Source organism: Lepidothrix coronata, unplaced genomic scaffold, assembly GCF_001604755.1.
Source record: "Lepidothrix coronata isolate B3197 unplaced genomic scaffold, Lepidothrix_coronata-1.0 Scaffold329, whole genome shotgun sequence".
Taxonomy (NCBI): Eukaryota; Metazoa; Chordata; class Aves; order Passeriformes; family Pipridae; genus Lepidothrix; species Lepidothrix coronata.
Window position 1 is genome coordinate 361,444 of NW_016690509.1, and position 13,647 is coordinate 375,090.

The 13,647-nt window shown below is 70.6% G+C and overlaps 3 protein-coding genes across 3 annotated transcripts in view; 1 reads left to right on the forward strand and 2 right to left on the reverse strand.

Annotated features, from left to right (window-relative positions):
- The window catches only part of SLC43A3 (solute carrier family 43 member 3), a 5,479-nt gene extending 1,933 nt beyond the window's left edge, over positions 1-3,546 (reverse strand). The window contains exons 1-10 of the mRNA XM_017838251.1: positions 2,976-3,546; positions 2,481-2,610; positions 2,266-2,312; positions 2,103-2,179; positions 1,911-2,003; positions 1,464-1,603; positions 1,255-1,361; positions 721-879; positions 528-641; positions 87-273 (exon numbers count right to left, since the gene is read on the reverse strand). Coding sequence (XP_017693740.1) covers positions 87-273; positions 528-641; positions 721-879; positions 1,255-1,361; positions 1,464-1,603; positions 1,911-2,003; positions 2,103-2,179; positions 2,266-2,312; positions 2,481-2,610; positions 2,976-3,153 — 1,232 coding nt within the window. The 5' untranslated portion in view covers positions 3,154-3,546. The remainder of the gene's footprint in view (positions 1-86; positions 274-527; positions 642-720; positions 880-1,254; positions 1,362-1,463; positions 1,604-1,910; positions 2,004-2,102; positions 2,180-2,265; positions 2,313-2,480; positions 2,611-2,975) is intronic.
- Positions 3,547-8,081: 4,535 nt separating this feature from the next.
- Positions 8,082-11,976, forward strand: RTN4RL2 (reticulon 4 receptor-like 2). The gene is made up of 3 exons (XM_017838224.1): positions 8,082-8,115; positions 10,268-10,755; positions 11,230-11,976. Exons 1-3 carry the CDS (start codon positions 8,082-8,084, stop codon positions 11,974-11,976), a joined length of 1,269 nt encoding a protein of 422 aa, XP_017693713.1.
- Positions 11,977-13,280: 1,304 nt separating this feature from the next.
- On the reverse strand, positions 13,281-13,542 carry TIMM10 (translocase of inner mitochondrial membrane 10 homolog (yeast)). Its single transcript, XM_017838232.1, has one exon. It carries the CDS (start codon positions 13,539-13,541, stop codon positions 13,341-13,343), a length of 201 nt encoding a protein of 66 aa, XP_017693721.1. The 5' UTR covers position 13,542; the 3' UTR covers positions 13,281-13,340.
- Positions 13,543-13,647: the final 105 nt, after the last annotated feature.

Below are 13,647 nucleotides of genomic sequence, written 5' to 3' on the forward strand. Positions count from 1 at the left end.
CCCCGTCCTCTGCCTCCCTCGCGATGACCCTGCCACCATCCCCTGCCACCCCCAGCCCGTCCCCGTGGCCACGCCCTGGCACTCACGCGATGGCCAGGAAGGCGGCGTTGCCGCCGTACAGGAAGGAGCGGCTGATCACCTGCAGCACGAAGGTGGCGAACTGCACCTGCAGGACGGGCACGGCGGCGCACACGGAGAACAGCAGGCACTGCACCACCGTCACCACCAGGGACACCACCGCGGCCCGCAGGTCTGCCAGCGCGCCCCGGGCACCTGCGGGCACGGGGGTCAGGCCACGGGGATCAGGCCACGGGGACACGGCCCCCTCCCCGAGTGCCGTGGGGCTCGGGCACAGTGGTGGTGGCACACGGTCACCTGCCCAGATGAGGGCATGGGAGGACAGAGACCAACCCCAGGGCTGGAGGGGTGATTACCCCCGGGGTGGGGGGCCAGAAGGGGTGGTTACACTGGGGGTGGGGGGTCTGGGGGCTCGGTTCCCCTGGGAGCAGGGCAGCGAGGACAGTTACCCTCGGGGCGGTGGCGCTTGCCCCGCTTGTGCCAGTCGAGGATGAGGCCGTTCCAGGGGGCACAGAGCACCCCGCAGAGCTGGGTGAAGGCGAAGGCGTTGGTGTAGGTGCTCACTGAGGGGGGAGGACAGCGTCAAGCGGGGGCCAGCCCCGGGGGTGCCCGCCGTGCCCCCCGCGCCCCGCGGTGCCGTACCCGCGTCGGAGTCCCCGTGCGACAGGCGCTCGAGCAGCGGGTTGAGGGTGCCGATGAACAGGTAGTGGCGCAGCTGCATGACGGAGAGCCAGGCCACGTGCCAGGCGAAGAGCCACGAGCACGCGCAGGCCCGGAACGTCGTCCCGGGGGGGGCTTCACCTGCGCAGGTATCAGGGCAGGGCACGCAGGAACACGCCCCTCCCGGCCCCACCCACCTGCTGGTGCACCTTGTCCCTCCCACCCGCTGGGACCTCCCCCAATCCACCTGTATGACCACACCCCTTCACCTGTAGTGCCACGCCCACCCTCTGACCACCACACCCCAGCCACCACACCCACTCCCAGGCTCCACCCCTTCACCTACTTATCAATATATCCTCCAACCACGCCCACCCCAGGCCACACCCCCTTCATCTGCATAACAGACCCCACCCACCCATTGGTCACGCCCATTGGACCACACACCCCCACTATAAGCCCCGCCCCCTCCAGACAAGCCCCGCCCCCTCGAGACCAGATCCCCACTGCCGGCACCTCGAGGAACGGGGGGCTCCAGGGGGGTCTCCTCAGGGCCGTCCTCCCCTGGGGGCCTCTTCTCCTCGTAGGTGCGGTAGGAGCGGGAGCGCCCTGGGCATTGCAGCCTGTGGCAGTGCCTGTGTCACCTGCTGCCCGCGGGGTGCTGCTGCCCGCGGGGTGGGACCCACCCCCCAGCAGGGCACACTCAGAACCCCCCCCCACCATACCCGTAGTCGTAGCCGGGGGGCAGCGGGTAGGGGACGCGGGTGCGTGGCATCAGGAAGAGGGTGCGCAGCAGGTGCCAGGCGCTGCAGGCTGCCAGGAAGAGGAACATGGCTTGCAGGGACAGCCCCTGTGCGTACAGCAGCTGGGGACAGCGACAGAGATGGAGTCAGGGACAGGGACAGGCTGCCACTGGCCACCGTGGCCACCTGCTCAGGCCCTGGGTCTGTCCCCACATGTGGCCCCAGCAGTGGATCAGCTGTGTCCCAGACTGTGTGCCCAGCATTTCCACAGCTGTGACCCAACTCCGTCCCCGTACGTCCCTGGCTGTGTCCCCAGCTGTGTCCCCAGTATGTCCCCAGATGTCACCCAATCGTCCCCAGCTCCGTCCTCCCCTGGGGGCACCCTGCACCCTTGCCCGCCACCGCCACATCCCCCCGCCCTGTGCCCACCTTGACGATGAGGAAGATGGCGGAGGAGGAGTCGAAGGCTCCATTGTAGAGGGTGATGATGATAGAGCGGTACTTCCCAAACAGGTTGCCCACCTGGCACCGAGATACAGCCCCCCATGCCATCAGGGTCCCCCCGTGCCAGGCAGGTTGCCCCTGCCGCTGGGTGGGAGTCGGGGTGCTGGGGGAACCCACCTGCATGTTGGTGAGGATGAGGAGGATGCCGCCCACCGACAGCATGGACATGGCCGGGAAGAGCAGCACCGCCAGCTCTGGGGACACAGGGGTCAGCAGGGACAGTGGGGGTCCCCAACAGGTCCCCTCCAGGGCTGGGGTCCCCCTGCCCACAGGGTCTCACCTGGAGTGGAGAAGGCGACGAGCAGGGTCCCGCCGGCGTAGAGGGAGCTAAGGGGACAGCGGTGACACATGGGGATGGGGTCCTGGGGAACACAGGTGACCCCAGCCCCATGGGTGCTCCTCGTGCCATCAGGACCTTCCTGCCCCATCCTACCTGGATACCCTGGTACCCCCCATCTCTCACCAGCCCCCCGTTACCCCCGGCGCAGGGCTCACATGGCGATGAGGCGAGCGGCCAGGGTGCCGAAGCGGTCAAAGACGACGCCCATGGGGAAGGTCATGAAGTTGTTCATGAAGGAGCCGATGGTGAAGACCAGGGAGAACTGCTCATCCTGCGCACTGCAGTCTGGGGATGACGGTCAGTGGGGCGCGGGGACATGGGGACACAGGGACGTGGGTGTGGGGGCACCGGGGGCACCAGGGATGAGGGGATGCAGGGACCCGCGGGCACAGGAACAGCAGACAGCAGGAACCCAGGGAAACACTGGGGATGTGGGGACACCGGGGACATGAGGATACTGGAGACATGGCTGGCGTCTAGTAGGGACACGTGGGGACACAGGGTGCTGCAGGGCATCAGGACATTAGGGACAGCAAAGACGTGAGCATGGGGACAGCAGAGACTTAGGCAAAGGGACAGCGGGCACACAGGGCACATAAGGGCATCGGGACAGTGGGGACACGAGGACAGGGACAGGCAGGGTTCCGTACCGAGCCCCTCGGTGTGGTTGGTGGGGGAGGGCTGGCACAGCCACCGGAAGTAGCCCCGTTCCTTCAGGACGAAGACGAGGGAGGCCCAGCCGAAGATGATGCCGCAGAAGGCGCCGCACTCCAGCAGCCCCGACACGAAGGTGCCCAGGCGCTTGGCCAGCCCCGCGCCCCCCGCCATGGCACCCGCCCGGGCAGCCACCGGCACGGGCTGTCACCGGCCTGGGGCGTCTCCGCCGAGCCTGCGGGTGACACCCGTGTACAGGCACACACACACAGGTTTACATGTGTGCACGCTCGTGTACAGGCGCGCACACACACATGTTCACCTGTGTGAATGCCTGTTCATATGCACAAACGTTTGCATGCACGCACATACGTTCACATTTACACACACCTGTTCAGAGGTGCACGCACCTCTTTACATGCATGCACTCCTGTTTACCTGCACACACCTGTTCACACGCACACACGTGTGTTTGCATGCACGCACCTGCTTACAGACAAACACGTGTTCACAGGCACACACGCGTTTACATGCACACACATTTACATGTGCACACACACGTTCACATGACACACGTGTTCACATGACACACGTGTTCACATGCTCACACACGTGTTCACGTGCACACACATGTTCACAGGCATGCACACGTGTTCACAGGCACACACGCGTTTACATGCACACACACGTTTACATGTGCACACACACACGTTCACATGACACACACGTTCACATGCACGCACACACGTTCACATGCGCACACACGTTTACATGTGCGCACACACATGTTCACACGACACACACGTTCACATGCACACACGCATGTTCACATGCTCACGCACATGTTCACGTGCACACACACATGTTCACAGGCACGCACACACAACCATGCCCGCTGACCCCCCTCCTGCACCCCTCACCTGCACGAGGCCAGGGCCCCCCGTTGTCACTGTCACCGCCACCACAGCGTTTGAACCCCGGCAGGGTGGCCTGGGCGCACCCCCACAGCCCCACACACCCCCCCTGCTAATCTCCCGGGAGCACCCGTGGATGCCCGGGGCTGCCAGCACCCGATAGCACCTCAGTCCCCCTGACAGCTCCTCGGTCCCCCCGATAGTGGCTCTGTCCCCCCGTCGCACCGAGACCCCCCCGTGCTGTCCCTATCACCCCGTGCCGGCCCGTCCCAGGACCTGGCACAGCCCTGGGGACACTGGCACATTGCCGGGCACCCTGGTACGTGCTGTGGGGACAATAACACACCCCTGGGAATGCCAACACCCCCCCCGAGGACACCACCACCCCACGGGGACCTGGCACAGCTGCGGGGACACTGGCACGCTGCCGAGCACCCTGGTGCGTGCACTGGGGACAACACAACAACACACACCCCCCCGGGGACACTGCCACCCTGCTGGGAACCTGGCACAGCCCTTGGGAACCTGGCACACTCCCTGACGACACTGGCACGGTCCCCGGGGATACTGGCACCCCCCGGGGACACCAACACACCCCCCCGGGGACCTGGCACAGCCCTTGGGAACCTGGCACAGCTACTGGGGACGCTGGCACAGCCCCTGGGGAGGCAGGCACGCTGACGGGGATGGTGGGACACCCCCCTTGATGGTGACACACCCCCTGGCGCCCCAGCACAGCCCCTGGGATCCTTCCTTGGAGACCCTGTCGTGGCTCTCAGGGACACTGTCACACCTCTGGGGCCCTGCCACCCCCCGGGGACCCACACCAGTGTGACCCACGGCCAGGTGCCATGGGCACCAAGGCCACGTCAACCCCGGCCCGCCACTGTCCTCCGTGTCCCCCCGCCCTGCTCACCCGCACGCAGCCCGGCTCCACCACACCGGGGCGGGCCCCCGTCACCGTGTCACCGTGTCAGCGTCCGGGGTTTGTCCCTGTCCCTGCCCCGGTCCCCTGCCGGCGGTAATGTCGGATAATGAGCCCTCATTACCGGCGTCCAGCGGCTAAAGATTAACCTGGCCGAGATCGGGGGGGGGGCCGGCCCGGGGGGACCGCGTTATTTTTAGCCACCTAGACTGGGAGCTGCGGCCGCGGCGCCCACTCGGGGGGCATCGGGGCACCCCAAGATATCAGTGTCTCTGCCTGGGACACCCCGAGGCATTTGGGTGTCGTCTGCCACCAAACCAAGACTGGCGTGTCCTGGCCACACTGGTCTAGCCCAGCCAGGCTGGTGATCCCCTCACACCAGTGACCCCCCCATACTGGCAAGGTCCCCGCAGCCGTGACCCCTCTGCGGGGGCAGCAGGAGGGTCCAGGGCGGGGCGGGGGTGCCTGGCTATGGTGACTCTGTCCCCTTTTTCCTCTCCGCCTCTGCTGTGTCCCCCCAGCTCACCCCGAGCCGTGACGGGGGGCAGGTGGGGGGGTCTCAGGGTTGCCATGGGTTCTGGGCTCCCCCTCCCCACCCCGCTGCCCTCCGTGGGGGTGGGTGCCGCAGGGTGGGCAGTGCCCGAGCCCCACGGAGCAGGGCAGCCCCGGCCGCGGGAATTTTGCCCGCGCACGTGTTCGGGGAAACACGCACGTGGTTCCGGGATGAGCAGCCGCGGGGCACGGCCGCGCCCACGCCCCGAGCCTGCCCCACGGCCCCGGGGCCGACACAGCCCCGCGGCCCCGCCACGCGGCCCCCCCGCGCCGCCCGGGACACCCGCACCGCCTCCGTGCGGACCCCAGCCCAGGGCCCCACAGCCCCCGAAGGCCCTACAGCCCCACGGCCACCCCGATCCTCCGTCCCCCGTCTTCCGGATCCCGCCATCCCCGCCGCCGATCCGGGTCCATCCGGGCCCCTCCGCACCCCCCCGGCTCCTCCCGCCGCATCCCCGCGCCGCTCACCCGCCTCCCGCTCGGCCCGGCGGGGAGGGACCGGGCTCTCCCCGCCCCGGTGCCGCCGGTGCTCCCCGTGTTCCCGGGGCCCCCCGATGCCGCGGCCACCCCCGGCGGGCGGAGCGGCCCGGCCCGGCCCCGCCCCTGGCGCGGCGTTGGGGGGGCGCGGGAGGCGGCTCCGGTGGAGCGGCCCCGGTCATCCGCGGGTCCGCCCCGGAGGGGCTGTCCCGGCACGGAGCCCTCCCCCGGTGCCGCCCCTACGCCCCCCGCGGGTGCCCCCCCCGCCATCTCCAGGTGTGACACCTCCTCACCTGGTGTCCCCAAGGTGTGCTCCCGCTGGGGCCACGTTTTGGTCACCCTTGGGTCATGCTTGGCCCATCCCTAGGCCACGCCTGGACACGCCAAGACCACCCTTGGATCACCATTGGGCTACCCCTGGGCCACTCCAGCTGTGCCATCCCAGAGCCATTTCTGTGCCACCCCACCGTGCTTTGCTGTATCCCCTGCCTGTCCCTGCCCCTCCCCGGCCTTCACCCCACCCAGGACAGCCCCGTCCCTCCTGTCACCCTCCCCCTGGCTGCTCACACCACGTCCTTTCCTCTCTCCCCCTGTCCCTCCATCGGTGCTCGCAGCCACCTGGCCCATCCCCACCCCTCCAGTCGTTCATCTGCTCCTCCAGCTGCCCTTCTGTCAGTTCATAACCCGTCCATCTGTCCGTCACCCGTCCATCTGTCCGTCATCCGTCCATCTGTCCATCATCTGTCTGTCTGTCCGTCACCCGTCCATCTGTCCATCATCTGCCTGTCTGTCTGTCACCTGTCCATCTGTCTCCCTCCAACCACAACTCTGTCCATCCCGTCCCACCCCCATCCAGCTGCCCATCACCTGCCGTTGCCTCCATCTGTCCGTCTGTCTGCCTGTCCTCTCCATCCAGCCCCCACCCATCCATCTGTCCGTCTGTCTCCAGATGTTCTCCGCACATGTGTCTGTCCCTCTGTCCTTTCCTTCCCTACACCTGCCGTCCATCCGCCTGTCCCTCCTTCCATCCTCCACCACCCATCCCTTCCCGGACCCCCCACCCACCCCGTCCCCAGCTCCCCCAGGCAGTTGGGCACCAGCACCCGCAGCCCCCGCAGGGTGGGCAACCTCCCCCTTGGCCAGCCCGGGGGTGCCCGGCCGGGGTGCCGCGGGCCCGGGCGAGGCACGGGCGGGGGGCACGGGCGGGGGGAGCGGATGGCGGCCCCTGAGTCAGTCCCGCGCCGCCCACGCCCCCTCCCACGGGTGCCGCCGCACCAGCTTGTGGCATTTCGCTCGCCGGAGACGGCGCCGCAAACACGCGCCGGTGCCAGCCGGTGCCGGTGCCGCCGCAGCCCGCGCGGCCACGCGTCCCCCCCGCCCCCCGCGCGGCACCGGCGCGGGGCCGCTACACGGGGCCGGTACACGGGGCCGGTACACGGGGCCGGTGCACCCCGCACCGCTGCCCCGCGCGGGGGGCGCCCGCTCTGCCCCGGGGGCCGGTGCGGGAGCGCCGAGGCGGCACCACGGACAGCGCCGGGTCGGCACCGCGGACAGCGCCGCGGTCCCGCGTGGGCGTGGGGACACCGCCCCCCGCGCCCTCCCGGCGGCCCGCTGGGCCCCGGGCTCCCGGCCCCGCGGCACCCGCCCGTGGGCAGCCCCCGCGGGGTCCCACGGTCCACTGGGGGCACCGCAGCCCGGAGCGAGTGCCGAGATCATGGGAGGGAGGCAGGGAGGGAAGGAGGGAGGGACGGTGGGAGACCACCCGCCGAGTCCCGAGGTCACAGCTCCCCACGAGAGCCCCGCGTCCCCCCGTGGGGGCGCCCATCATTGACCCCCGCGTCCCCACGGGGGTCCCCCGCGTGGGTCCCGCAGCGCGCGTCCCGCGTTGGCACCCGCGCCCCCCCCTCTCCCCGCCGAGCCGCGGGGGGTCCCCACGCCCACCCCGTCCCGTGTGGGGCGGGTCGGCCCGGGAAGGGTTAAGCGGAGGGGCCGGCGCGGGGGGCGGAGCGGCCGCCCCGGGATAAGGCGCGGCGCGGGGAGGGCTCAGCCCCACGGAGCCGCGGGCAGCGCCGCGCCGAGCCCACCCGTGCCCGAGCCCGAGCCCACCCGTGCCATGCCCCGGGGCGGCGGCGGCTGCTGCTCCCGGCGGCGCGGCGGGGGCGAAGGGGGCGAGCAGCCCCCCCGGCACCGGCCATGACCCCGCGGGTGGGCAGCGCCTGAGCGGCCGCCCCGCCATGCGGCCCCCCACGGCTCGGGACCTGCCCCCAGGTAGGCGCGGGGTCGGGCGGGGTCCCACGGGTGTGGGGTGAACCCCCGGGGTGCCGCTCCCGGCTCGGGGTGCCCGAGGGCTCCTGGGGTGCGGGTGCCCCGGGGTGCACGGGGAGCCCCGGGATGGGCGGGGAGCCCGGGGCCGCCCCGGAACGCACAGCCCGGCGTGGGAGCGCAGCCCCGGGGCACCCCAGGGTGCGCCCCCCGCGACCCCCGCGCTGCCTGGAGTGGGGGTGCCCCACGCCCCGCGAGGTGCCCGCTGCCAGCCCGGCCCGAAGTACGGGTGCCTCATGACCCACGGGGTACTCGATGCCACCCCGGGACCCCCAGCCCGGCGTGGGGGTGCCCCATGACACATGAGGTACCCGGTGCCACCGCGGGACCCCCGCCCAGCGCGGCGGTCCCCACAATCCCCGGCACGCCCTGTGCAACACCGGGATGCATAGCCCGGCTTCTGGGTGCCCCACGAGCCGCGGAGTACACGGCGCCACCCCTGGACCCCCAGCCCGGAGTGTGGGTACCCCACGACCCCCAACGCATACCCTGGCACGGGGGTGCCCCACGACCCACAAGAGACCCGGTGCCACCCCAGGACCCCCAGCCCGGCTTAGGGACGCCCCGCGGTTCACAATGTGGGCACCGCTGTAGTGCCGAGGGTGGCCGGGTCACCCCGCGAGTGGGTACCGCGGGGTCCATGGGGTACCCTCGAGTACCGGGATGGGGGGGTTGGCACCGAGGGTGGGGGGAAACGCTAAGAACCGGTGACTTCAGCTCCCAACTGAGTCAGCCCGCGGCGTGGGGGAGTGACAGATGGGACGCGGGTGGGGGGCGCACGCCGGCACGGGGCGCCGGGGGAGGGGGGCGGCGCTGAGCAGATGCGCCGGACGCCTCCGTGGGTGGGTGGGGGGGTGGGTACCCCCTCCCAACTCCTGGAGCACCGGGAGAGGGGAGGGAGGGGGGCGGTGGGACCCCCCCGGTGCACCGGAGGTCACACCGGAGGTGCATCGGCGGGTCTCACCGCCCCCCTCCCTCCCCTCCCTTCCCCTCCCCTCCCCCGGTAGCGGCGACTGGGCGCATCCACGCATCCCCGGGCGTGGATCCAGGCCGCCGGGCTGAATTATGGATGAAGCTCTCGGGTTGCAGCCCAAGGGGGGGGATGGACACGGGTGGGGGGGAAGGGGGGATGCTGAACACCCGGAGCGGCGGCGCGTGTCGTCAGCCCGCGCCCACGCGTGCCCCGCCCCACACGTGGCCGCGGCACGCGCACACGTGGCACCGCCCCGTTTGGGGAGGGGGCACAGCCCCCCCCCAGGACTGGGGCGAGGGGGGTCCCAGGGGTGCATGACCCTGTGGGGGGTTCTGGTGTACCCTGGGGCAAGCATGGTCCCATGGAAATGTGGCCAGGGCAGGGGGGTCGGGGAGCTCTGGGGGTCCCTGGGGGTCCCTGGGGAGCATGGTCCCACTGGCAGGCACAGCCCCAGGGGGTCCCAGGGGGACACAGTCATTTTTTGGGGTGCCCAGCCCTGAGGGGTGGGCTTGGAGCTATAAGGCGGCTTGGCCCCGGGTGGGTGTTTGGGAAGCACAGCCCTGTGGGGCTGATGTGGGTCTGGGGGGCTGCAGGAGGTGCTCAGCCCTAGCGGGTGGTTATGACCTTGGGGTTCTCCTAGGGGACCACGATCCTAGGAGCCTCCCAGGGGACCGTGGCCATTGAGGGGTTCCTGGAGAGGCATGACCCCTGCAGGTCTCCTGGGGGCCATAGCCCTATGGGTGGGCACAGCCCTGGGGGGCTCCTAGGGGTGTCCCACCCTTTGGAGTGGTCATGACCTTGGGGTTCTCCTAGGGAACCATGGCCCTATGGGGTGAGCATGGCCTTGGGAGGGGCTCTAGGGGTGCCCAGCCCTGTGGGGTGGTCATGACCTTGGGGTTCCCCTAGGGAACCATGGCCCTATGGGGTGTACACCATTCCTAGGGGGATTCCTAGGGGTGTCCAACCCTGTGGAACAGTGAGGGCCTTGGGACTCTCCCGGGGGACCACGGCCTGAGGGGGTGGGCACAGCCCTGGGGGGCTCTGCGGGCGGCGGCGGCCGGGGGGCGGCGGCGTGGGGGTCGGGGTGGCGCGGTGCCCCGCGCTGACGCCCCGCTGTGCCCTCAGGCGGGCGCCCGGCGGCCCTGCTGCTGCTGGCGGCGCTGGTGTGGGTGCCCGGCGGGGCTCCCGCCTGCCCCGCGCTCTGCACCTGCTACGTCTCGCCGCCCACCGTCAGCTGCCAGGCCAACAACTTCTCCTCGGTGCCCGCGGGGCTCCCGCCCGGTGCCCGCCGCCTCTTCCTGCAGAACAACGTCATCGGGGCGCTGCGGGCGGGCACCTTCGGGCCCAGCACCGTCACCCTCTGGCTCTACTCCAACAACATCTCCTCCATCCAGCCGGGCACCTTCCGCCACCTGCCCGCCCTGGAGGAGCTCGACCTGGGTGACAACCCCCACCTCCGCGTCCTGGCCCCCGACACCTTCCACGGCCTCCACCGCCTCCAGGCCCTGCACCTGTACCGGTGCCGGCTGGCCAGCCTGCCCAGCGGCATCTTCCGCGGCCTCCGCAGCCTCCAGTACCTCTACCTGCAGGAGAACGGGCTGCTCTACCTCCAGGTCCGCACTGCCCGGGGGCACGGGGGCCTGGGGTACGGGAGATGGGTGAAGCTGGGTGGTGGGACCGGCGCCCGCTCTGTGGGTGGTGCCCAGAGAGCCAGGATGTGGGACTAGGTGATGCTGACAAAGCCAGAACGTGGGGCGGTGACAGGAGATGCTGAGGGAGCAGGGACGTGCAGCAGGGTGATGGCTGTGGGGCAGGACCATGGGTGACACCAGCAGGGCAGGGACATGGGACAAGGTCTTGGATGGTGCCCGTGGAGCAGGGACACAGGACAGGGTGACAGGCGACGTTCATGGGACAGGGTGATGGGTAACACCCACGGAGCAGGAATGTGGAGCAAGGTGTTAAATGATGCCCGGGGAGAAGGGACACAGGGCAGGGTGGGTCTCCAGGTGATGTCCACCACGCAAGGCCAGGGAACAGCACCGTAAACCCCCACCCCACACCCACCCCTCTCCCACTCCCCGCAGGACGACCTCTTTGCCGACCTGGCCAACCTGAGCCACCTCTTCCTGCACGGGAACCGGCTGCGGGCGCTGTCGGAGGGCGTCTTCCGGGGGCTGCAGAGCCTGGACCGCCTGCTGCTGCACGCCAACCGGCTGGCAGCCATCCACCGCCGCGCCTTCGGCGGGCTGGCGCGCCTCACCATCCTCTACCTGTTCAACAACAGCCTGGTGGCCCTGCCGGGGGACCCGCTGGCCGCCCTGCCCGCGCTCCAGTTCCTGCGCCTCAACGCCAACCCCTGGGCCTGCGACTGCCGCGCGCGCCCGCTCTGGGCCTGGTTCCGCCGCACGCGCGTCTCCAGCTCCGCCGTGCCCTGCGCCAGCCCCCCGCAGCGCCGCGGCACCGACCTGCGCCACCTGCGCCCACACGACTTCGACGCCTGCCCCGATGACGACGAGGAGGAGGAGGAGGAAGGGGAGGAAGGTGGCAACGGTGGCGCCAATGGGGTGGCGGTGATGGGCACCCCTGGGCGGGCGCTGGGCCGCCCTGGCACCCTCCCGGCCGCGCCGCCCTCCGCCTTCTACCGTGACGGGCTGCCCCCCCATGACCTGCGGGGACCCCAGCCCCGGCCGCCCCCCCCGTCCCGTGACTCCCGCGGCCCCCCCGAGGACGCCAGCTGCCCCCATGACCCCTGTGCCCCCATGGCCGCAGCCGCTTCCCACCAGCCCCCCCTCCTCCTGCCCCTCCTGGCTCTGCTCCTGCCCCGACTCTGAGCCCCCCTTGGCGCCCCAGGGGGGTCCCAGCTCCTCGGGGCGCCTGTGCCTCCCTTCTCCCCAGGGGAGGCCTCGAGAACTGTGGGGGGCAGCCGGTGCGGGTGGGGGCCGCAGGATACAGAAGGGGGTCCCCCCCCCATCCTGAGCGGGAAAAACCCCCAACAGGAACCAAAAGGTGGGAAATTATTTATTAAAAATGGTCTTATTTTGGGAGAGCGGGGCCTGGCTGCTGCGGGGAGGCGAGGGAGGGGGGCCACTGCTGTTCCAGGTCACCGCCTGCCGCTCCTGAAATATTGATGGGAGCGGCGGGCGGCAGGGCAGCGAGGCGTGCAGGGCGCCGCGGGGGGGGACAGACGGACGGACGGACACCCACCCCCCCCGGGGGTTGTGCGGCCACACGCACCCTCCAACACGCGCTGCACACCCGTCACCGCGCACCCACGGCCGCGGCGGGGCCGGTCACACGCAGGCACCCGTGACGCCGACACCCCGCACCCCTCGCAGGGCGCCGGCGGGTGTCACGGGAGCCGCGGGGCGCGGAGCCACCCCCGCGCCCTGCACAGCCTGACCCACTTCCCGCAGGCGCCGGCACACAGATGGAGCGCACACTGCGGGGGCACGGGCACGAGGACACGGCCCACCCCGGCTGTGGGCCCTTCTGCGCGCGCGTCACCCCCAGGGTGCCACTGGGCAGGTGTCCCCCACCCAGGGTGGGGTGTCCCTCAGTGGGTGTAGGTCCCCGGGTGTCCGTGGGGGGGGTCCCTTGTCCCCTCCAACTGTCCCTGTGGGTGTGCATGTCCAGACTGTCCCTGTTTGAGTGTCCCTGTGCTTGCTCCTCTGTGGTCTCTGATATCCCCACATCCTCCCTGCCCAGGGGTGGGTGTCCCTGGGTTGTCCCCACATGGTCCCATCTCTGTGTCCCCAGCCAGGGCTCGGTGTCTTGGGGGTATCCGTGTATGGGTGTCCCTGTGCCCTGCCCCTCCAGGGCTGTGTCCCTGTGTGGGTATCCCTGTGCCCTGTCCCTCCAGGGCTATGTCCCTGTGCAGGGACCCTTGGCTGTCCCCTCCGGTGACCCCCAGTGCACACAGACAGGGAGGGGCTGAGCCCTGTCCCACCCCACTGGGGATTACAAGGGGCTCAGCCCGGCTCTGCCTAATCCAGGGGATTACACGGGTTGGGCCCGGCAGGGGGGGCACCCAGGGGTGCCCCCCACAAGGACACGGCACGTGGCAGCTGGGGACAGCAAGGGGGGGGCTCCCAGCAGCAGCCACGGGCACCGCATACCCCAACACACGGCCACGGGGTGGGTTTGGGGGGCGAGGGGGCCCAGCGCCCCCGGTTTATTGGGGTGCAGGTTGGGGGGCTCAGGCGCTGCCGCTGCCCTGCTGCATCCGCTTGAGCAGCTCCTCGTCCTGCAGCGACAGCTCCGTCAGCTTCTTGCCCATCCGCTCGTGCACCTCCAGGTACTTGGCCACGCACCGGTCCAGGCACACGCACTCCCCCTTGGACAGCTCCGACTCCTTGTACAGCGGCGGGACGCACTTGCGGTGGCACGCCTGGGTCATCCTGCACGGACCACACCGCGTCTGAGCCCCGCGGGACCCGGCCCCGCATCCCAGCGCCCCCTGTGCCCCGCCATCGCCACGCCCAGGACCGCCCCCACCCCAACAC

Excerpts from the sequence above, each read along its gene's own strand:
- RTN4RL2 (XM_017838224.1), top strand. The coding sequence starts at position 8,082 with ATGCGGCCCCCCACGGCTCGGGACCTGCCCCCAG. Across the intron at positions 8,116-10,267 it reads GGCTCGGGACCTGCCCCCAG|GCGGGCGCCCGGCGGCCCTG; the intron begins GTAGGCGCGGGG and ends CTGTGCCCTCAG. Across the intron at positions 10,756-11,229 it reads ACGGGCTGCTCTACCTCCAG|GACGACCTCTTTGCCGACCT; the intron begins GTCCGCACTGCC and ends CACTCCCCGCAG.
- TIMM10 (XM_017838232.1), bottom strand. The coding sequence starts at position 13,541 with ATGACCCAGGCGTGCCACCGCAAGTGCGTCCCGCCGCTGTACAAGGAG.